Source organism: Ursus americanus, chromosome 9, assembly GCF_024610735.1.
Source record: "Ursus americanus isolate L20-20 chromosome 9, mUrsAme1.1.p, whole genome shotgun sequence".
NCBI lineage: Eukaryota > Metazoa > Chordata > Mammalia > Carnivora > Ursidae > Ursus > Ursus americanus.
This window is the reverse complement of record NC_142135.1, coordinates 79,143,834-79,168,067: the sequence shown is the minus strand read 5'-3', so window position 1 is coordinate 79,168,067 and position 24,234 is coordinate 79,143,834. Positions and strand designations below refer to the sequence as shown.

Genomic DNA, 24,234 nt, shown 5'->3' with positions numbered 1-24,234 from the left:
TAGATGGGGAGGACGGTTGGTGAATTAGAGTTAACTAAATACCTAAGGCAGAAAAAAAAGACAAACTAGAGGCTTAGGTCAAGATCTACAAAGTTGTCCCTTGATAAAGAGTGAAAAATGCATGTGTAATGTCTTTAGAAATGAAGATGCTTAAAGGATAAAGAATATTCTCCTTGGCCAACAATACAGTGTAGAGCAACCCCTCCCTGAACGGAGTCTGGCGGGACTCCCCAGGTTTCCCGCGAAAACGCAGTCTAGCCGGGGGCCAGACCACCTAAACGGAGGGGAGGCACCGAGCGAGGCTTGAGTCTGCCTTACGTGGGGCGCCGAGGGAGACCGTTCAGTCCCCCTGTTGCTGCGCAGTGGCGCCTCCCGGAGGCGGAGCCATGCGAGGGCGCTGCTGTGATTGGTGGAGCACCGCCGAGGGCGTTGACGACGGAGCAGCTGGCGCGAAACCTTGCTCTGCTAGTGCGGTGTAGGAGAACGATTTGTCTGGTGCGTCCGGCTACCCTGCGGGCGTCGGCGGCGAGCGAGCTTCCCGGGTAGCAGTGTGCGGGCAAGGGCGGCGCGGTGCGGAGCCCAGCGAGGGTATCTGTGCGGTGGGGAGGGGGAAAGCTGGGGGCGGATACGGATGGAACCTGCCCCTTTCTCGCGCAGGTTCCACGAGCAACATGTCGTCCCCGGCGTCCACCCCAAGCCGCCGCGGCAGCCGGCGCGGGCGGGCCACTCCTGCGCAGACGCGTAAGTCCCTTCCCGTGAGTCGAGCCCGCCACGTTAACCTTCCTTCCCCTCTTCTGGCTTTTTCCCGCCACTGGTCTGTGCGCCTGGTTTCTGGCTCTGAGCGCAGTCTTTGAGGTTCCAGATGGAGTAAGACGTGCGGACGGCGAGCATTTGCTCATGCTCCGCCAACTCTAGTGTGCAGATACTTTTTTTGTGAGGCAGGAAGTGCTGGGCCCTCGTTCCACCCTTTCCAACCTGTTTCTAATTTTTAAGCATGTTCGTGCCCATTTGTCTCCGTTTTGTTTGGTTTGTATTTGTTCCCAAGAGACTTAATGGAACCCGGAAGACCAAACATGAGAAATGATGGCCATCTTTTCTGTTTTGTATGTCACAAGCTCGAAGTGAAGATGCCAGGTCGTCACCGTATCAGAGACGTAGAGGCGAAGATTCTACCTCTACAGGAGAGTTACAGCCCATGCCGACCTCACCTGGAGCTGACCTGCAGAGCCCTGCCGCACAGGATACGTTATTTTCCAGCCCTGCTCAGATACATTCGTCAGGTGTGTTTTGGCGATCTAAGTTCTCTTGTGGTAGATGGTGCTTTAGCTGGTCAGATTTTGCTGGTTTGTTAACGGTAGTTGATGTAATGTACATGAGCTAGTATGTTCACCAAGAGTATAGAAATAGGTATATGTTAGGGCTTAGTGAACAGAGAAAAAAAGTTTTGGTGCTGTTTTACAAGAAGGTTTAATAGTTCTCAGAATCTTAACCTCCACAGGTTACAAGGAATATTATTTGCTTTTGTGCTTAGATGACTTATATCAACACAACACGCTGTAGTTTAGGATTTGATAGGCTACCAGAATTTTATTGTAGACTTTCAAATTTTGTTTTTATAGCAATTCCCCTTGACTTTGATGTTAGTTCACCACTGACATATGGCACTCCCAGCTCTCGTGTAGAGGGAACCCCAAGAAGTGGTGTTAGAGGCACACCTGTGAGGCAAAGGCCTGACCTGGGGTCCGCACGGAAAGGCCTGCAGGTGGATTTGCAGTCTGATGTGGTGAGTACACAGTACGGTCTTCTGATAGCGGCATTTCGAGAACATAAAATGGGTAATTCCCCATTAACTGGTTTTATCATACTTTTCTGTATAGCCAGCAACAGAAGATATAGTGGCAAGTGAGCAGTCTCTAGGCCAAAAACTTGTGATTTGGGGAACAGATGTAAATGTGGCAACATGCAAAGAAAATTTTCAGGTGAGCTGTACCTTAATACTTTAGGATTCTGAAAATGCTGGGAGAAAAGGTTTATAAGTAATATCTAAGTAGCCATAACACTTGGGTAGATTTTTAGGTGGCTTAGAATTGTTGATGTTTTTAAAAAGAAAAAATACTATTTGTCTCCAAATAGTGACATACTCATAATTTTTTGCATATCGAGTAGTTGTTATTCCTGAATGCATCAAACTTACTCTTTTTCTCTCCACATCAAGAGATTCCTTCAACGTTTTATTGACCCTCTGGCTAAAGAAGAAGAAAATATTGGCATAGATATTACTGAACCTCTGTACATGCAACGACTTGGGGAGGTAATCAGATAGTCTTATAAAATCAAATTAATGCATTTTAAAGCAATCAGCTGAACATAACTTGTTTGTTTTCTAGATAAATGTCATCGGGGAGCCATTTTTAAATGTAAACTGTGAACACATAAAATCATTTGACAAAAATCTATACAGACAGCTCATCTGCTACCCACAGGTAAGATTTTGATTTTGACCTTGATGAATTATAGTAAATATCCAGAATACCTAAAGGGTTTTTGAATAGCAGAATTTCCTGGGTAACAGAATGTGCCTCCAGAGCAAAAAACTTAAGAAAATCACACTTCTTCTCCTTTAAAATGAACATTTTCTCAGACTTCACATTTCCAAAATTGGAAAGTGTATTATTGTCAATGGCAGATCGTAGTCTAATTGGCAGGTTATTTCTTAATAGTATTTAAAATAATGGTGAATCTTAAAATTGACAGCTGCTTGGGTTGGATGAAGTAAATTATCTTAAGTGAAAAAAAATTTTTTTTAAGATTTATTTATTTACTTTAGAGAGAGTGCACACACGTAGGAGGTGAGGGGGTGGCAGGGGGAGGGGGATAGTCTTAAGCAGACTCCAGGCTCAGTGCAGAGCCCCAGTTGGGGCTGGATCTCTCATGACCCTGAGATCATGACCCGAGCCAAAATGTAGAGTCAGACACTCAACCAACTATGCCACCCAAGCATCCCTTAAACAAAAATATTTTATAAATAAATGCGTTATACTTTGTGTCATCCATAGCAGATTATGTTAAGTGTGTTGTAACCTTTTTTTTTTTTTAATTAATTTTTTGGGGGGAGAGGGAGAAAGAGAATCTTTTTGTTTTGTTTTGTTTTGGTTTTTGTTTTTTATAATTCAGAAAGAGAATCTTAGGCAGGCTCCAGACCCAGCACAGATCTCACAACCCTGAGATTATGCCCTGAGCCAAAATCAGGAGTCTGGCGCTTAACCAACTGAGCCAACCAGGCGCCCCTATAACCTTTTTCTTTTAAGCTTTATGTCAAATTTTATTATTGAAATATCAGCTATATTTATTCTAGTTGTAGGCTTTGGAGGCAAGCAGACTTGTTTTTATATCTTGATCTTGCAGTTTAATAGCTGTGTGACCTTGGTCAAGTTCCCTAACATGAAAGTATGAGTTCAAAAACTTTTTGTTACTAATTAAAAGCCTAAGATATGTCAGTACATTCTGATGGTTTCATATATATGATCACACTGAAACTAAATAAGAATATGCAGAGGTGAGAGAGCTCAGTCTCAATGTACCTAAAGTTTTTAAACAGCATGTTTGTGATTATATAGAGGTGGTAGTTAAGGATTATGCCAGATGAACTTGTTCTTATACTTTGCTAATATGAAATGCCTTATTTCTTGTATTTAATTCTAAGATGGAAGTATAAACACAGCTTGACTTCTTTACATTCGTTTTTATAGGAAGTTATCCCAACCTTTGACATGGCTGTCAATGAGATCTTCTTTGACTGTTACCCTGACTCAATCTTAGAACATCAGATTCAAGTAAGACCATTCAATGCATTAAAGACGAAGAATATGAGAAACCTAAATCCAGAAGGTAATGTTTTTTAATAGCAGGAAAATACATAAAAATAAAATCTTATTTCACCAAGGAATTTTAAAAGAATTGGTTTATATAATAGTGGTGGTACTAGATTATAAATTGACTAAATATATGGCAGATTCATTTACCTGATACGCCTTTGAACCCACCCTACTTTCTTTTAACTTAACTGAAATTACATAAAAGATGTTGTAACTCTTGACAGTTCTCTATCTTAAGGTGAGCTTGACCAAATGTAATAATTTTACAGTTACTAAGTAGGCACATTTTCAGAATCACTGCAGGAAACAAATACAAAATATCCCTGCTTCGGAGCTTAAGAAAGGAATCTAGTTTGGGGAGCACCGGGGTGGCTCAGTGAATTGAGCATCCGACTCTTGATTGTGGCTCAGGTCATGATCTCAGGTCCGCACTCAGCAGGAAGTCTGCTTGAGGATTCTCCCCTCAATTCAGAGGAAGAAGAATTGCCAGATACTCAACTAATTTCAGAAGTTTTTAACTTTTATGTTGATTTGTGTAACTTAACTATGGAGGTTACTTTTTAAAAGTAAAATAAGGATTGGTGGAGAGAGAAGAAAGGAAGATTTGTAAGTAGGTAGAAGGAGGACAAGACCAAGTGGGAAAGACCTTGTGAATAAGTACTGAAAGGCTGAGACAATCAACAAAGCCAGCTGTGGCTAACTACAGGCCAGGTTTTGTTGACTACGAATAACAGTGTAAGTTGTTTGGAACTAGCAGTGGGAATGAGTTGGGTAAAAGTTTTCCTGTCAGGGAAAGTCCAAATTGAAGAGGAACCAGGAGCAAGAGGGGAAAATATTCTGTACAAGGGCTTTCTTATATAGATGGTAATGATTGGCTAAGTTATATAGTGCTTATTTCTGCCAGGTACTGTTCTTATTAGGCTTAATGTATGCAGGTTTTTTAATCTTCAAGTGTAAGGTAGGTGCCATTACTGCCATGTGTAGATGGGCACAGAGAGGCTAAGGGTGTCCCCAGGGTCACACAGGTACTCAGTCCAGACCGTCTGGCTCTGGAGCCAATGCTTTTCACATATATTGAGACAGCAGGACTTCCACATGATACAGTGCATGAGGCAGAAGGCCATGGGGCAAAGGAGGCAAAAATGTAAAGCTTCAAATGCAAACCCAAAAGGTGGAGGGAAATAGCAGGTAGATGAGCAGGAAGGTGGTGGATACCTGTCGGACAGAAGACCCTGGGGCAGGAGGCCAGGGGTCCATCAGAGTTGAAAAGTAGGAAGACAACACAGGAAGGGCATCTCAGGCCAGACCTGAGGATACCCAGTTAAACATTCATGCTCTGGCCACAGCACCTACCTGTGACCCCAGCCATCCCCCGGTACCTCTGCATCTTCCAGTAAGATTCTCCTGGGCTTGATGGCAGACCCGGACCTGCCCTGGCAGGAATATAGCTCAGGAAAGATACCACCTCTGGCTGGGCTGTGGGCAGTGGCTGATGGATAAGCTGACTTCTCTCCCTAACTCCTTACAGACATCGACCAGCTCATTGCCATCAGTGGCATGGTAATCAGGACATCCCAGCTGATTCCAGAAATGCAGGAGGCCTTCTTCCAGTGCCAAGTGTGTGCCCACACAGCCAGGGTGGAGATTGACCGTGGCCGCATCGCTGAGCCCTCTGTTTGTGAGCGCTGCCATACCACCCACAGCATGGCGCTGATCCACAACCGCTCTATGTTCTCTGACAAGCAGATGGTATGTGCCTTCTTGGGTGCCTGGGAGGCCTCCCCTTTGACATGTTGGTGCTTAAGGCTTCAGCTTTGGGATGGGAATATTCCTTTTTTATTGCCAGTGAGCATCGGATTATGATTATATATGCCACGTTCTCATGACCTGAAATACTTCATAATAAGAAAAACACATTCTTTCAATATTATCTTCCACTATTTGACATATTAAATTTAGTGTGAGGGTTGCCTTCATGGCACAGTTGATTAACCGTCTGGTTTTCGCTCAGGTTGAGAGATCAAACCCCAGGTCCAGCTCTGTGCTTAGCACCGAGTCTGCTTTAGACTTTTTCTCTCTCTACCTCTGTCCTTCCCCACCCCTCCCTCTTCCCCTTTCTCTCTCTCTGTAAAATCTTTTTTTTAAGGTTTTTTTTTTTTTTTTATGAGAAAGAGAGAGAGAGTACGCACGAGCAGGGGGGAGAGGCAGAGGGAGAGAGAGAATCAGGCTCCCCGCTGAGCAGGGAGCCCAATGTGGGACTCAATCCCAGGACCCTGGGCTCATGACCTGAGCTGAAGGCAGATGCTTAACCAACTGAGCCACCCAGGTGCCCTAAAATAAATCTTAAAAAAAAAAAATTTAACATGAGATGTTTATATAGGAAATACTTAAGCTTGTAAAAAAAAATTTAGTATGTCAGACAATATTTTATGCAACATTATAAGATCAATAAAAATTGGGGTGCCTGGCTGGCTAGTTGGTAGGGTATACGACTCTTTTGATCTCAGAGTTGTAAGGTTTTTTGTTTTGTTTTGTTTTGTTTAAATATGTTTTCTTTTATAAAGCAATATACTTTATATAAAGTATAGAAAATGCAAAAAACATGGATAAAAATTAAACATATTTATGTGTACATATTCTTTTTAAAACAAAGGTGGACATGATGTACATATTGGGTTTTTTTTTTCTTTTTTTTTTAAGTTTTTTTTATTATATTACGTTAGTCACGATACAGTACATACCCGGTTTCTGATGTAAAGTTCGATGATTCATTAGTTGCATATAACACCCAGTGCACCATGCAATACGTGCCCTCCTTACTACCCATTCCTCCACCCCCCTCCCCTCTGAAGGCCTCAGTTTGTTTCTCAGAGTCCATAGTCTGTCATGCTTCATTCCCTCTTCTGATTACCCCCCCTTTCTTTATCCCTTTCTTCCCCTACCGATCTTCCTAGCTCCTATGTTCCATAGATGAGAGAAATCATGATAATTGTCTTTCTCTGCTTGACTTATTTCACTTAGCATTATCTCCTCCAATGCCGTCCATGTTGCAGCAAATGTTGAGAAATCGTTCTTTCTGATAGCTGAGTAATATTCCATTGTATATATGAACCACATCTTCTTAGTCCAGTCATCTGCTGAAGGGCATCTCAGTTCCTTCCACGATTTAGCTATTGTGGACAATGCTGCTATGAACATTGGGGGGCATGTGGCCCTTCTCTTCACTATGTCTGTATCTTTGGGGTAAACACCCAGTAGTGCAATGGCTGGATCATAGGGTAGCTCAATTTTTAACTTTTTAAGGGACCTCCACACTGTTTTCCAGAGTGGCTGTACCAACTTGCATTCCCACCAACAATGTAGGAGGGACCCCCTTTCTCCACATCCTCTCCAACAATTGTTGTTTCTTGCCTTGTCTATTTTTGCCATTCTAACTGGTGTAAGGTGGTATCTTAGTGTGGTTTTGATTTGAATTTCCCTCATGGCTAATGATTTTGAACATTTTTTCATGTGTCTGTTAGCCATTTGTATGTCTTCTTTGCAAAAGTGTCTGTTCATATCTTCTGCCCATTTTATGATTTGTTTATCTGTTTCTCGCGTATTGAGTTTGAGAAGTTCTTTGTAGATCTTGGATACCATTCTTTTATCTGTAGCATCATTTGCAAGTATATTCTCCCATTCCGTGGGCTGCCTCTTAGTTTTTTTGACTGTTTCCTTGGCTGTGCAGAAGCTATCTATCTTGATGAATTCCCACAAGTTCATTTTATCTTTTGTTTCTCTTGCCTTTGAAGATGTGTCATGAAAAACGTTGCTTGGGCCAGTGTCCTAGAGGTAGCTGCCATGTTCTCCTCTATGATTTTGATGGATTCCTGTCTCACATCGAGGTCTTTCATCCATTTGGAGTTTATCGTTGTGTATGGTGTGAGAGAGTGGTCAGGTTTCATTTTTTTGCATGTAGCTGTCCAGTTTTCCCAGCACCATTTATTGAAGAGACTGTCTTTTTTCCACCGGATGTTTTTTCCTGCTTTATCAAAGATTAGTTGCCCAAAGAGCCGAGGGTCCATTTCTGGGTTCTCTATTCTGTTCCATTGGTCTATGTGTCTGTTTTTGTGCCAGTACCATGCTACCTTTGTGATCACAGCTTTGTTGTACAGCTTGAAATCCAGCATTGTGATGCCCCCAGCTTTGTTTTTTCCTTTTCAACAATTCTTTGGTGATTCGGGGTCATTTCTGGTTCCATACAAATTTAAGGACTATTTGTTCCAGTTCTTTGAAAAATGTCATCGGTATTTTGATCGGGATAGCGTTGAAAGTGTACATAGCTCTGGGTAGCATGGACATTTTAACTATGTTAATTCTTTCGATCCATGAGCATGGAATATTTTTCCATCTTTTTGTGTCTTCAAGTTCAATGTCTTTCAAGAGTGATATATAGTTTGTAGAATAGAGATCCTTTACGCCTTTGGTTAAGTTAATTCCAAGGTAACGTATGGTTTTTGGTGCTATTGTAAATGGGATGGATTTCCTAATTTCTCTTTCTTCAGTCTCATTGTTCGTGTATAGAAATGCCACTGATTTCTGACCACTGATTTTGTATCCCGCCACATTATTGCTCTATAACTTCTAATAGTTTGGGAGTGGGTTCTTTTGGGTTTTCCATATAGAGTATCATGTCATCTGGTAAGAGAGACATTTTGACGACTTCTTTCCCGATTTGGATACCTTTTATCCCTTTTTGTTGTCTGATTGCTATTGCAAGGACTTCTAGTACCGTGTTGAATAATAGTGGCAAGAGTGGGCATCCTTGTCGTGTTCCTGATCTTAAGGGAAAGGCTTTCAGCTTTTCCCCATTGAGAATGATATTTGCTGTAGGCTTTTCATAGATGGTTTTTATGAGATTAAGGAATGTACCCTCTATGCCTACACTCTGAAGGGTTTTAATCGGGAAAGGATGCTGTATTTTGTCAAATGCTTTTTCTGCAACTATTGAGAGAATCATATGATTTTTGAATTTTTCTTTCTGGATAAAATCTACAACACTGATAGATTTGCAAATGTTGAACCACGCTTGCATCCCAGGGATGAATCCCACTTGGTCATGATGGATAATCCTTTTAATGTACTGTTGGATTCTATTAGCCAGGATCTTATTGAGGATTTTGGTGTCCATATTCCTTAGGGAAATCGGTCTGTAATTCTCCTTTTTGATGGGGTCTTTGCCTGGTTTGGGGATCAAGGTCATATTGGCCTCACAGAATGAGTTTGGTAGCTTTCCTTCTGTTTGTATTTTTTGAAATAGCTTTAGGAGAATAGGTATTATTTCTTCTTTGAATGTTTGGTAGAATTCCCCGGGAAAACCGGCCGGGCCTGGATTTTGTTATTTGGAAGGTTGTTTATCACTGACTCAATCTCTTCATAATTAATTGGCCTGTTTAAGAAATCAATTTCTTCCTGTTTCAGTCTTGGTAGTTTATAGGTTTCCAGGAAGGCCTCCATCTCTTCCAGATTGGTTAATTTATTGGCATATAGCTGTTGATAAAAGTTTCTAATAATCCTTCCAATTTCATTGGTGTTGGTTGTGACCTCTCCCTTTTCATTCATAATTTTATTAATTTGACTCCTTTCTCTATTCTTTTAGGTAAGTTTTGCCAGTGGTCTGTCAATTTTATTAATTCTCTCAAAGAACCAGTTTCTAGTTCTGTTGATCTGCTCTACTCTGCTCCTGGTTTCTAATTCATTGATTTTTTTTTTTTTAAGATTTTATTTATTTATTCGACAGAGATAGAGACAGCCAGCGAGAGAGGGAACACAAGCAGGGGGAGTGGGAGAGGAAGAAGCAGGCTCCTAGCGGAGGAGCCTGATGTGGGGCTCGATCCCATAACGCCGGGATCACGCCCTGAGCCGAAGGCAGACGCTTAACCACTGTGCCACCCAGGCGCCCCTAATTCATTGATTTCTGCTCTAGTCTTGGTCAACTGCTTCCTCGTGCGTGGATTAGGCCTGTCCCTCTGTTGCTGTTCCAGCTTCTTGAGGTGAGAATATAAAAACTGCATTTTAGATTTTTCTATTCTTTTGAGTGAGGCTTGGATGGCTATGTATTTCCCCCTTTGGACTGCCTTTGCAGTATCCCATAGGTTTTGGACTATTGTGTTTTCATTCTCGTTGGTCTCCGTAAGTTGTTTAAATTGATTTTTGATTTCCTGGTTTATCGAATCATTCCTGAGCAGGATGGTTCTTAGTCTCCAAGTGTTTGAGTTTCTTCCAAATTTTTCCTTGTGGTTGAGTTCCAATTTCAGAGCGTTGTGGTCTGAGAATATGCAGGGTATAATTTCAGTCTTTTGGTATCAGTTGAGACCTGTTTTGTGTCCCAGAACATGGTCTATTCTTGAGAATGTTCCATGGGCATTAGAATAGAATGAGTATTCTTTGGTTCTGGGGTGTAGTGTTCTATATATATCTATGAGGTCCAACTCGTCGACTATGGCATTCAAAGCTCTTGTTTCTTTGCTGATTTCTTGCTTAGGTGATCTGTCTATTGCTGATAGTGGAGCGTTGAGGTCTCCAACTATTAGTGTGTTTTTATCTATATGTCTCTTTACTGTAGATAAGAGTTGGCTTGTGTATCTTGCTGCTCCCCTGTTGGGGGCATATATATTTATAATTGTCATATGCACTTGTTGGATGCATCCTTTAAGAATAATATAGTGCCCTTCTGTGTCTCTTACTATAGTCTTTAGTTTAAAATCCAATCTGTCTGATATGAGAATTGCTACCCCAGCTTTCTTTTGAGATCCATTGGCGTGAAAGATGGTATTCCATCCCTTTACTTTCAGTCTGAATGTATCTTTGGGTTCGAAATGAGTCTCTTGTAGACAGCAAATGGATGGGTCATGTCTTTTTATCCAATCTGCAACCCTGTGGCGTTATGGGAGCATTTAGGCCATTTACATTGAGACCAATTATTGAGAGAGATGATTTTAATGATGCCATGTTGCCAGTAAAGTCTTTGTTTCTATCGATTGTGACTTTCTGTTCTGTATCACTCTTGGGGCCTTTTTACCTCTATAGAATATCTCCCTTAATATCTCCTGTAGGGCTGGTCTCGTGGTTACGAAATTGGTCAATGACTGGCGATTCTGGAAGGTCTTTATTTCTCCATCAATTCTGAATGACAGCCTTGCTGGATAAAGGATCCTTGGCTGCATGTTCTTCTCTGAAAGAGCTTTAAAAATGCCCTCCCCAACCCTTTCTCTCATTCCAGGTCTGTGTAGACAGGTCTGACGTAATTCTGATACCTTTGCCTTGGTACGTGAGAAATTTCTTTACCCTGACTGCTTTCAATACTGTATCCTTGGATCTAATATTTGCGAGTTGCACTACGACGTGACAGTTTGTCATGGTTGAGCTTGGGAGGGGTCCTCTCTGCCTCTTGGACACGAATGTTTGTTTCCCGTGCTAGATTAGGGAAGTTTTCAGCTACAATTTGTTCAAATATCTCTTCTAGACCTCTGTTTTTCTCCACCCCCTTGGGGATGCCGATGGTTCTGACATTGGAACGTTTCATTGAGTCAGTAACCTCCCGTAACCTACATTCCTGAGCGTGGATTTTTTTGAGTCCAGATTCTGTTCTAGCTTTCTCTTCTACTAACCCATCCTCCAATTCGCTGATACGTTCTTCTGCCTCATTCACCCTGGCCCTCAGAGCCTCTAGTTTTGATGGCATTTGGCTCATAGAATTTTTAATTTCTGCCAGTTTCGCTCTCATGTCCACCCTTAGAGATTCTATATTCTCATTAACATTTTCGTTAATACTTTTTTCAAGTCTGCACATCATGTTGACCATTGTTACTCTGAATTCCATTTCTGATAATTTGGTTATATCCATATCCATTAGTTCTGTGGCAGAGGCCACAGACTCATTGTCTTTTCTTTGCTGGGGGTGATTTCTCCTTCTTGTCATTCTGATGAGGAGAGGTTGTGGGGTTGTCCAGAGCCCAAATTATTGACTGGGACCCAGGCTGTGTGCCCTTGTTTTATAGGGATCTTAGGGATGTGGGCTTCTTGATTTTTCAGCCTGCCTTCTGGGGGAGGGGCCTGCTGCGCCGATACTCAGGCAACCCTGTTTGGATAGAGTCTCCATGTCCCCTGCAGGGGGGATGGGGATGGTCCCTGGTGTTTTGCTGTGCCTCTTCTGATAGAGCAGCAGTGGCTGAATCTCAGCCTGTCTCAGAACAGAGGGGATCACTGCCCGTTCTCCACTGATGTTCTGACCACTTTAACCCTGTTTCTGTTGGTGCTGCTCAACCCTGCATCGTCCTGGGATGTGCGCCCCATACCTGGCGTCCCAGCCCTCACTTCCAGGGCCGGCACGTCTCTGTTCTTTGTGTTTCTAACACTGCCAGTGCCCCCGTGCCCTCCCGGTGCTCCCGGTCTCAGTCTGGTTCCAGTGAACACACCGGAGCTCTGGTTTTCAGTCTGGTCTTGCACGTTCCCTGGCTTACGGTCTCAGTCTGTTTTCTCACGGGTGCCGGTCAGCGAGTCCACCGCTCCCCCGTGCAAGTGGCTGCTGCTTCCTGGCGCCCGAACGTGGCGGCTCCCTCCCCCTTCTGTTTATTTTCCGATATCTGTGCGCGGTTTCACGGCTCCCCGCTTCGTACCTCAATACTCAGTGCTGGAGATGTTCATTTGTAGAGATCCAGATGTATCCTCCTGCGTCTCAGGCTGATTCCGTGGATGTTCAGGCTGGTCTGGTACCTATCCAACTCAACTCAGGGGACCCGCTAAAAACCGGGTCCCCTACTCCTCCGCCATCGTAACTCCCCTCTCTCAGAGTTGTAAGTTTGAGCTCCACATTGGGTGTAAAGATTACTTAAAAATAAAATATTTTGAAAAAATATTGGTAAAAAATACTTGGTTAAATTTTGTCATTTTGCAGCTGTTCCCCTGGTACAGAAAGAGTTGACAATTTTTCTGAAGTTTTTCTCACACATTTTGTCGTAAAGGAAGTTTGGCTTTGCGTCTTTAATGAAATTTTTTTTAAAGATTTTTTTTTACTTTAGAGAGAGAGCTTGAGCGCAGGGAGGGACAGATGGGGAGGGAGAGGAAGAAAGTATGAAGCAGACTCCACACTGAGTACAGAGCCCCCCACAGAGCTCAATCTCACAGCTGCGAGATCATGACCTAAGCCGAAACCAAGTTGGCTGCTTAACCGACTGAGCCACCTAGGCACCCCTTTAATAATGAAAATGTTAAGATGAAGTTATTAAAACAACATATAAGTAAATGGGAAAAGTCAAAATCATTTATCTGCTGTTATTATAATGGTGTCAAAGTAGGCAGGCGCAGGGACAAGGACTGTTAAGTTTCTTTTATTTTGTTACAATGTTTAAACAACTTTTTAAAATTTAGAATATGTTCAAAATACTGCAAAGTTAATTTCCCATATGGGGAGTCAATAAGAAAAATACTAGCAAATGTGAAAAACTGTTCAACATTTTTACTAACCAAAGAACTGAAAATTAAATATAGATAAAAATTTTCATCTAATATTAGTACCAATTATTAGAGCAAATGTAATCAACTCATGCCAATGTGCTGCTGAGAGCGATAGATAAAAATGTGGATTCGTGCTCCCAAGGAGCTTATAGTGTAATATCCTTTTTTAAAATGCTTCAAAGACTCCCATACTGACCTGAAATAAAACTTAGTATCCTAGAGTAACCTCCACACTACCTGGCCCAACATCACCGTAACACACCTGTGTACCCACAGACCTCACTGATGGTGTCTCAACTATTACCTTATACAGCGTTCCTCAGCCAAGCACAGGTTTGCCTCAGGATCTTTGTACTTGCTGTTCTTACCATTCAGAACACATGGCTTCCTCCATAACATCCTTAGACCTCTGCCTAGAGACTGCTTGATCTGAGAAAGGCCTTCCCTAACCTTGCGTTATGAAAAGTATCTCCCCCACTGCCCATGCTTCTTACTCTTTTTTTCTTCTGTCCATTACATTTGTCACTGTCGCTTGTGTGTTTGTGTATTGTCTCTCCTCACTCCACTCTGAGGGAAGACTTCATTCACTGTGGAGTCCCCGATACCTAGAACCAGGGTCCAGCACGTCAGGGGCTCAGCATAGATGAGTAGTCAGGCCAAGTGTTTATGAGGTGCATATAGTGACTAGGAGAGATGCACAAAAGTGCTTAACCATGAACCTGAAAAGTGTGTACTTCTCCACCCAGGAAATCTACTGGAAGTAACTGCTAAAAATATAATTAGAAATTTAGACAAACATATATACGAAGAAATATCCACTACAACCTTGAAATGGTGAAAAACAGTCAGATAAATCACTGGCCGCTCCCCGCAGATAGGATAATTTGTAAATAAATAATATCCTTACAAATGTATGTTCGTGTCACATTAAAGGTATAAAACAAAAAAAATGTTAGCTATCTGGAGATAAAAACGAAGAATGGTGTTTTTTTTTTTTTAAGATTTTATTTATTTGAGAGAGAGAGAACACAAATACAAGCAGGGGGAAGCCGAGGGAGAAGCAAGCTCCCCACTGAGCAGGGAGCCCAATGCAGGGCTCAGTCCCAGAGTCCGGGGAACATGACCTGAGCCAAAGGCAGATACTAAACCGACTGAGCCACCCAGTGCCCCAAGAATGGTGCTTTAAAAATAAATGTAGTGGGGCTCTTGGGTAGCTCAGTTGAGTGTGGGACTCACGATTTTGGCTCAGGATGTAAGATCGAGCCCTGCAACTGGTTCTGCAGTCAGCTGGGAATCTTTTTCTCCCTCTTCCTCATTCCCTCCCCGACTCGGGAACACACACGTGTACACGTGCTCTCTCTCTAAAATAAATAAATGAAATCTTTTTAATAAAATAAAAATGTGGTAAACATCAAAAATAGTTATCTCTAAGTGGTACAATGACTGGCAGTTTTGCCTAAATTATGCTTATGATTTCCCGAGTTTTCTGTTTCCACTGCTCTTTCAGATCAAACTTCAAGAGTCTCCTGAGGATATGCCCGCAGGGCAGACGCCTCACACTGTCATCCTTTTTGCTCACAATGATCTTGTTGACAAGGTTCAGCCTGGAGACAGAGTGAACGTTACAGGTAAGAATGTAGACTGTATTAATGAGATAAGTATGTCTTGCTTTTTTTTTTTTTTGGTATCTTTTAGTTAGTCCTTTGGCTTGGTCATGCATTCATTGGCATGAGGCTTGGTCCTGCCTGTATAATGCTTTAATCACTTTTTTACCTAGCAGGGTGGAACCTTTCAATCCGCTGTCCTTGCAGTTGCTTGCTCTTTACTGTCTCAGTGTTCCAGAGCTGTTAGTGTATTTTGACCTGATAGCATTGGTGTCTTGAGGAAACAGCTCAGACAAGGCTAGTATTGGTAAGATTGGAGTTATACCAGCAGCTCCAGGAAGCAGCACTCACCAATTCTGGAATTTTAAATAATTTGCTGCTTACTTCCCAAATGTATAGCCAAGGGTTAACATTTACTCATTATAGAGAAGAAGTGGGCCAGAGCACCTTGCTTCCATACAGGAGTTACATTATGGTATTTTTAGAGGAAGTAGAGATTCAGAAACTTGCAAGTGACTGTAGCTGAGGTTCTGTGGTAATCTTGGACACGAGGTTCCTCCTCTCTTCTGGCCAGGAAAGTGCTCATTCCACTGTATACCATGTGAATATGCCAGTCTTTCTCTTAATGCTTCAGAGCAGCATGAGCACCTGGTTTCTCAAGGAGGAATGTTTGTGTGCACAGTAGGTACAGTTCATTGAGGTCAAGGTGGGGACTGAGTCCAGGGAGTGGCCTTGGCTCTTGGTGTAGCCCACTGGTTGTGTTCAGTGAGTTAGACTTCTCATCCTGTGTCCCCCCAGTATGAAGCTCAACAGTTGCCCATAGCAATCTTAAGTTATAAAAGCATTTGTAGTCCATTAACAATGTGAAAGAACGTGTCATTAGTGAAGGTGTGCAATCCTTGTTCTGCCACCCTACTGGGCTGAAACTTTGATAAAGTGTTTAATCTGCTGTTTTAATATCCTCAACTGCCAAGTGGAATTAATGTGATGATACAGGTGAACGTATTGGCGGGGGGTGGGGGGTGGCCTGTGGACAGCGCAATATAGGTGTAAAATAAGTATCAATACTTATGTTGTTCTGTGATGATGAATCATTGCAAGCACCAGTAAAGATAACTAGACCACTTTAATAGTCATCCATCCCTAATCCAGCTTGCTATGAAGGTTTTGTACGCTCAGAATGTTACATATAAACTGGTTTTTATGTTTTGAAAAAGAATGACATTGACCTGTTAAATCAGCAAAAGGATTGGTGATCTATGGTGAGTTGCTAAGAAGCCTGTAATAGAGCAGATGCTTATTCCTCAGAAAGTGGCAAGGAATTGGATTGTCCCAGAGTCCAGGCCTTCTAGATTGAAAGTCAAAAAAGATAACCATTACAAATTATGTCAGTTTGGGAAACTCTTCTTGGAGAACAAAGGAGTTGGTATGGTTGAAGGGCTGATCATTTATTTCTTCTACTGTTCTTACATTGTATTCTTTAGGAAGCACGCTAGGGCATGGCCATTCACCTAGAAACACTTCTTATTATTAACAACATGTAATAATTTTTCCTTTACCATATCTTTTTTTTTTTTTTAAAGATTTTATTTATTTGACAGAGAGAGACACAGCGAGAGAGGGAATACAAGCAGGGGGGAGTGGGAGAGGGAGAAGCAGGCTTCCCACTGAGCAGGGAGCCCGATGCGGGGCTTGATCCCAGGACCCCAGGATCATGATCTGAGCCGAAGGCAGACGCTTAACGAGTGAGCCACCCAGGCGCCCCTCCTTTACCATATCTTTACCTTTGACCCAGTAGACTGTCTTGTCTGTGAAATAATTTTTTAGTAATTTTTTAAAGATTTTATTTGAATAATTTTTAAAAGAGCTTTTAGGATTTCCTTTCCAAATTTTTGGTACAGGATTTTAGTACTTTGTTGTAGTCAAATAATTAATACTAAGCAGATTCTGTACATTCAGCTTAAGAGAAATGAAAATACTATTTCAAAATACTATTTATTGAACACAGCTGTAAGCCAGCATTGTGCTAAAAGCAAAGTAATTTCATTTAAATCTCGGAATGATTATATGCAGTATGATTATACTCAGGTCCCCAAGGTCATAGAGCTAATGGATGGTCACAGATAAACACAGTTTTAGGTCTGCTTTTTTCAAAAACCTGTGTTCTTCCCAACGTGCCTTGCCCCCTTTAGCAGGGAGCTTTGCAGTATAGGCCTGAGTCCTTGACTCTAGGAGGGCCATGAAGGCAGTGTGCTCAAAGCTCACCTCCCCTGCCAGCCCTCAGATCTCTTAAGTGCTGCCTGCTGTCTGCTAGTTTATGAGACATTTAGGGGAAGGTAAAAGCATGTCTCTTGGTTGTACCCTCAGGCATCTATAGAGCTGTTCCTATTCGAGTGAACTCAAGAGTGAGTAATGTGAAGTCTGTCTACAAAACCCACATTGATGTCATTCACTATCGGAAAACTGATGCAAAACGTCTGCATGGACTTGATGAAGAAGCAGAGCAGAAACTTTTTTCAGAGAAGCGTGTGGAATTGCTTAAGGAACTTTCTAGAAAGCCAGACATTTATGAGAGACTGGCTTCAGCCTTGGCTCCAAGCATTTATGAACATGAAGATATAAAGAAGGTAACAGTGGACTTTTAACTTTGATCAGGATTTATAGTTTTTTGAGATCAAAAAGCATGAACATTCCCCCCCCCAGCCCCATACTGTCACCACCCCTCCACCCTGCCCCTAAAGGATACGAACTGTTGCCTGTTCCACAGAGCAAGGTGCTCACCATCTAACTTGGTTATTGGTTGACAAAAATCCCAGCATCATTGTTCATTTCCTCATATCTACATTGAGCTTACATGTTTCTAAACATAACAAAAGCCAGATGGAGTCAGAATAGGGATTTACATGGCCACCATTCTGGCACAGTGTTATGTGCTTCTATATAAGTTGGTTAATGATAACTTAAAGCACTGTTGTATTTATATCTTCCCTTAATTTAATTATAATTTTTTATTCATAGGATAAGAAAATACCTCTAACATTTAAACTAGATCTCAGTTACTCTGTAATAAGTGAATGTTTAAACATGTTTGTTTAGGGGCGCCTGGGTAGCGCAGTCGTTAAAGCGTCTGCCTTCGGCTCAGGGCGTGATCCCGGCGTTCCGGGATCGAGTCCCACATCGGGCTCCTCCGCTGTGAGCCTGCTTCTTCCTCTCCCACTCCCCCTGCTTGTGTTCCCTCTCTCGCTGGCTGGCTGTCTGTCACATAAATAAATAAAATCTTTAACAAAAAAAAAAAAAATAAACATGTTTGTTTAGGGAATCTTGCTTCAGCTCTTTGGTGGAACAAGAAAGGATTTTAGTCACACAGGAAGAGGCAAATTTCGTGCTGAGATCAACATCCTGTTGTGTGGTGACCCTGGGACCAGCAAGTCCCAGCTGCTGCAGTATGTGTACAACCTGGTCCCCAGGGGCCAGTACACGTCCGGGAAAGGCTCCAGTGCAGTCGGCCTCACTGCGTATGTGATGAAAGACCCCGAGACAAGGCAGCTTGTCTTGCAGACTGGTGCTCTTGTCCTGAGTGACAATGGTATCTGCTGTATTGATGAGTTTGACAAGATGAATGAAAGTACAAGATCAGTACTACATGAAGTCATGGAACAGCAGACTCTTTCTATTGCAAAGGTGAGGCCCATTCTCTACGTGTAAACACGGGCACACTTAGGAATCTAGCATCTATATTCACCTTGGTTCTAACTTGGTAAACTCATGAATGCTTTTCCTATTAGGTTTCAGCTAAATGTCTTTGAATATTTCCTCTTTCATCTTGTTGCTATACTAACCCACTAATATTTCATAGAACTTGAGTTTGTCCTCAGTGTCATGCAGGGGGTTTCTGAGAACAATGTGGTTAATATACATTTGTCTAAAATACGATTGTTGGCATGAATCTGAGGATGGCATTGTCCCAGATAAATCTGTTGATATCACCCTTCCAAGGTGATGTGTGTGGTTCTTGGTGACAGTGAATATATGGCAAAGGGCATGCCAGGTGAAGATAGCTCACGCTGTTCCTGCCAGCATCAGGGTGAAGCTTCTAACTACGCTGTTTTCTCTGATAGGCTGGGATTATTTGCCAGCTCAATGCCCGCACGTCTATCCTGGCAGCAGCAAATCCTATTGAGTCTCAGTGGAATCCTAAAAAAACTACCATTGAAAATATCCAGCTACCTCACACATTATTATCAAGGTATGAGAACATAAAGAAGATGCTCTTACTTTGCTCATTTGTAGAATTTTCAGGGTGAGATAAAAGGAAATAATAAACTTCAACAACTGCTAGCATCATAAGCTCTTCACTCTAATGCAAAGTTTTCTAATATGGGTGGTCAGGGTTTCATGACAAGGATTGTGTTTCTCTACTCAGCTGTGGGTAGCACCTTAACATTTATTCATTCTTTGAAACTGTTACAACATTTCACCTTGATCCTTTTCAGAAGCCCATCACTCATTGCCTCATCTCAATCTTAAAGTCGTTAAAGAATATCATCAAAGTACAGAAAGCTTCACATGACAGATAAGCTTCTGAAAAATTGAATTTGTTTAAGTGGAGTTGTGTAATCCAGTTTTTCTCAACCCCACTGCTACAAATATTGATTTCATTAATGGATTGTAATAGTATTTCATAAATGAATTTTAGATTTTAATTATTCAACTTTTTTCCAAAGTTGTGTTTTTTGTTGTTGTTTTTTTTTTTCCAAAACAGTTGAATGCTTTTTCCTTTAAATCTTCTTATCTTCAAAATTACAATAACATTTCCCTTGGAGGAATCTTATTTCTTTGACTCAGCTGTTTGGTGACCTGCCATTTCCTGGGCAGACCTAAGGGCCAGAAGAGTGGGTGCCTGCTGGAGCCAGAATAGGGAGAAAGGGATTGATCTGAAGATCACCAGACAACTGGACAACAGACTGCTAATTCTCCCTTGGCAGCCCTGACTACACACACGTTCACTGTACATGCCCAGGAGCAATTTTTTTTTTTTTTAAGATTAATTTGAGAGAGAAAGCGCTGGGAGGAGAGGGGATACCGGGGGGGGGGGGAGGACTCTCCAACTGACTCCCCACTGAGTGTGGACCCCAATGCAGTTATGACATCATGACCCTGAGCCAAAACCAAGAGTCAGAGGCTTAACCAGCTGAGCGACCCAGGAGCCCCAAGAGCAATGTTTAAGTTACATATGTGAGTATGTTGATGTCCCAAGCAGGAAAAAAAAGGTTTTACAATATTTTCTCAGGTTTGATTTGATATTCCTCATGCTGGACCCTCAGGACGAAACCTATGATAGGCGTCTGGCCCACCACCTCGTCGCTTTGTACTACCAGAGCGAGGAGCAAATGGAGGAGGAGTTCATGGACATGGCAGTGCTGAAGGACTACATTGCTTACGCCCACAGCATGGTCATGCCTCGTCTGAGCCAGGAAGCCAGCCAGGCTCTCATTGAGGTAACACACATCTGTGTTTAAGCCCGGAAAAATGTTTTTGTTGAGCCTATAGCATTAATGTAACTAGCTGACTGTCTCCCTTAAAAAGGTAATTTTGTTAATAACCTACTATTTCCTATAACTACATTTTCCTCCTGTGTTGCAAAATTGACTATTCCAAGGGTAAAAAGGGGGAAAAGATTTCTTTTATATATGTCATATAAACTTTTTATAATTAAGTATTTGTAAGCACAGTGAATTTAAGATCTGAATACGTGAGTTGAAATAGAAGTTAGGCAGGGCACCTGGGTGGCTCAGGCGTTGGGCGTCTGCTTTCGGCTCAGGGCGTGATCCCACAGTCCTGGGATTGAGCCCCTCATCGGGCTTCTCCACTGGGAGCCTGCTTCTTCCTCTCCCACTCCCCCTGCTTGTGTTCCTTCTCTCACTGGCTGTCTTTCACTCTTCAAATAAATAAATAAAATCTTAAAAAAAAAAAAAGAAATAGAAGTTACACTGCTTTGTAACTTTGTAACTCTGGAGAAGTCATCTAATTTCTCTGAGCTTCCACTTGCTGGTTTCTAAAAAGTAAAATGAATTGTGAGTACTTGATGTTCACTTTTCAGTATCCTTTCACATGGAGAGCAGTGCATAATGACACATTCAGTTATTCAAATGTTATATTAGGAAGATTCCTGGTGCTGTTATGGGCTTTACATCCTAATTAAGCCCCTAAAAATACTCAAAGTTATAGATGATGTGTAATTTTTCATTTGTATCATATACTTGAGAGTTGCTTAAAAAAAAAATAATAATGTTATATATATGTGAGTTTAATACAACTCAGCTTTGTAACATTATTCCAGTAATCTTTGCATACCTCACTCATTAAATGAACCCTCAGCCGGGGAGTAAACTAGAATTGGTGCCTGAGCTTTTTCAGACCGGCACCCTGATAGTCCTCTGCTGTAATGGTGGCCTGCCGTTTACCCCAATCCACCGTGTCCCCCTGAGTGCTGGCCTCACACACCTCATGCCTGCTCCCATTCTTCACTCTTCATAGCCACATCAGATACTGCCATCTTGTGAGCTTAAGGCACAAGGCTAGATCTGACTTTTAATTCCCCTCAGTACTGTACCTGGCAGCTGGTATTTAATAGAATCCTAACTGTTCAGAGTTCAGCCACAAAACTAAAGCGTTGTTATAAGGAGTTTTGGGTTTTGTTTTGTTTTGTTTTTTCCTGTCTACACTAGGCTTATGTAGACATGAGGAAGATTGGTAGCAGCCGAGGAATGGTTTCTGCATACCCTCGACAGCTGGAGTCATTAATTCGATTAGCAGAAGCCCATGCTAAAGTACGATTCTCAAACAAAGTTGAAGCAGTTGATGTTGAAGAAGCAAAACGCCTCCATCGGGAAGCCCTAAAGCAGTCTGCCACTGACCCCCGAACTGGCATTGTGGACATATCTATTCTAACTACAGGTCTGTTATTTGCATTGAACATAAGAGCACATGAGAATTTTTTAATATATATGTATACACTTAATGTATAAGTGATTTGTATTAAATATTTCAGCTAACAAATTATTTGAAATGGCAGAGGTTCTTGACCTTTTTCAGATCAGAGCCTCTTTGAGAATCTGTTAAAAGTTGAGAAAAATATGCCTAGCACACTTGACGCACACACACAGGGTTGTATCTAATTTCACAGTACTCTTCTGCTGTCTAGGCACCTGTGTTAGTCCACTTTAAAGAAGTAATTCATTTCTTAATGAGCACTGACTGCTTGCTATAAAGATTATGTGGACTGTGTTTCAGTGGAAACTAGCAGTTACTGGCTTATAGAAAATTGGAAACACCAGAGAATTCAGAACTCAAAATTTTGAATATATTTTCGCATTCAGCCACTGTCCCCTAACCTTTTTTGTGGCAACACTACTAAAGAAATATTTATGGAAATTTGAAATATTTCACTTCCTTGTAGCAGAAATATTTTCATTAATTTTTTTCTTTTTTCTTTTTTTTTTTTTTTTTTTTCCATTTCTTTTAAATCAGGAATGAGTGCCACGTCTCGTAAACGGAAAGAAGAGTTAGCTGAAGCATTGAAAAAACTTATTTTATCTAAGGGCAAAACACCAGCTCTAAAATATCAGCAACTTTTTGAAGATATCCGGGGACAGTCTGACATAGTAAGTGTTTATAAGTATTATCTGCTTAATAGAGTTTTTGTTTTTTACCTTAGTACTTATAAGGTTTTTTTTTTAATCTTTTTCTTTCCTTTAAGTATTAAATGTAGGTCTGGATTAAAAAAAAAGTAAAATCACCCATAAACCCAAGAAATAATCACAAAATTTTGTTGTATTCCTTTAATAGTTTTTGTATGTGTATAGGTGCACATGTGGTCTTTTCTTTGAAAAATGAACATAGTCAATTAGAGTTACACTGTTTTATAACTTGCTTTTTCTTTGGTTTTTAATTAAAATATGCCATTAACATCACCTGTGATGGTAAGTAGACTTACCATTATTTATAATGACTGTGTAAGATCCCTTTGCATGCCTATTCCATCATTTACTTAACCGATTGTTGGACATTTAGGATGTTTGCAGTTTTTTCCTATTATAGTGTTAAACATGCATGTTAGCCATGTATCTTAATTTAATGATGAAATGATCAGGTTCCCTTTTGTAAATAAAGTTGGGTTGCCCAGTGAAAAGAACTCCAGGGTCCAAGTCTAGCCATTTGCCTTCTTTCATAACGCCTCTTCACTTGGCTATTTCCTGCGGCTGCATTAACACTACAGGGGCAGAGTTGAATATTTCTATAGACCACATGGGTAGATGTCAAGCCTGTCTATTTACCTGATATCAGACCCTCTACAGGAAATGGTTGCCCCTCCTGAGTTAGAACCTAAGGAATGTATGTATACAGCCACCAAAAAGGAAAGAGACTGGTGATTCTTTACATTGAAATCATTGTGTATCTAACAGGTAAGGGAGTACTTGACATATAAAATAATTGTTTTCATCTCTTCCCCAAAGGCTATTACCAAAGATATGTTTGAAGAAGCCCTGCGTGCCTTGGCTGATGATGACTTCTTAACAGTAACTGGCAAAACTGTCCGCTTGCTCTGAAGCTCTAGTGAGCAGTGCCGTGGGTGTTGTACTGTGTGCATATGTGTACTGCACAGGGGCCAATCAGCTGCCGCTGTTGCTGTCAGTGGAAATAGATTCTTAAAGTCATCATTTGGTTCCATAAAAATTTTCTAACCTGGGTTCAGTTTTCACAGTAAAGTGTGTTTTCCACTTGTTTAACATTTTAAGTGAAAATACTGTGCCAATTTACAATTTACAGTAGAGGTTATTTTTTTTTAAGTGCCATTATTTTAGCACCAGGGCATTTAATCTGTATTGCCATATATATATATGTATCTATGTATGTATGTGTGTATGTGTCAGGATGTCAGGGGTTTTTTGGAGATTGCAGTCTGGGTCATGGGTTGTGGTTTTTGTGCTGGACTTTCTAAAGGCAGTCATCCATATGCTTGAAGTTTTTGTAATATGAGATAAAACCTAGCCAGGGTATATCATTCAGTGTGAGATAATGAAGGACCAGAGCATTTCTCCCTCTTAAAACTCTCAAGTGTAATTCCTTCTAGAGGCTTGTTCTCATGCCTCCCATAAGATTAAAAAAATGGGTGGTTGGAAATGATTAGGTTCTAGGTTAACTTCTATTTTATCCTAGTATGTAAACTTTTTCCTAAATAAATGATTGAATAAGTAATA

At 41.3% G+C, this 24,234-nt stretch overlaps 1 protein-coding gene across 5 annotated transcripts; it reads left to right on the top strand.

The window, feature by feature from the left end:
* The first annotated feature begins 427 nt into the window (after window positions 1–427).
* On the top strand, window positions 428–24,234 carry MCM4 (minichromosome maintenance complex component 4). 5 transcript variants are annotated; one of them, XM_045789109.2, is made up of 17 exons: window positions 428–495; window positions 658–741; window positions 1,116–1,280; window positions 1,620–1,783; window positions 1,878–1,979; window positions 2,216–2,311; window positions 2,388–2,483; window positions 3,750–3,888; window positions 5,404–5,624; window positions 14,878–14,998; window positions 17,342–17,601; window positions 18,290–18,655; window positions 19,093–19,220; window positions 20,265–20,472; window positions 21,703–21,931; window positions 22,505–22,638; window positions 23,491–24,234. In XM_045789109.2, exons 2-17 carry the CDS (start codon window positions 672–674, stop codon window positions 23,581–23,583), a joined length of 2,592 nt encoding a protein of 863 aa, XP_045645065.1. In that variant the 5' UTR covers window positions 428–495; window positions 658–671; the 3' UTR covers window positions 23,584–24,234. The 5 variants fall into 5 exon arrangements, with proteins under 5 accessions (XP_045645065.1, XP_045645063.1, XP_045645066.1 ...); XM_045789107.2 differs by having other exon boundaries at window positions 444–542; XM_045789110.2 differs by having other exon boundaries at window positions 466–545.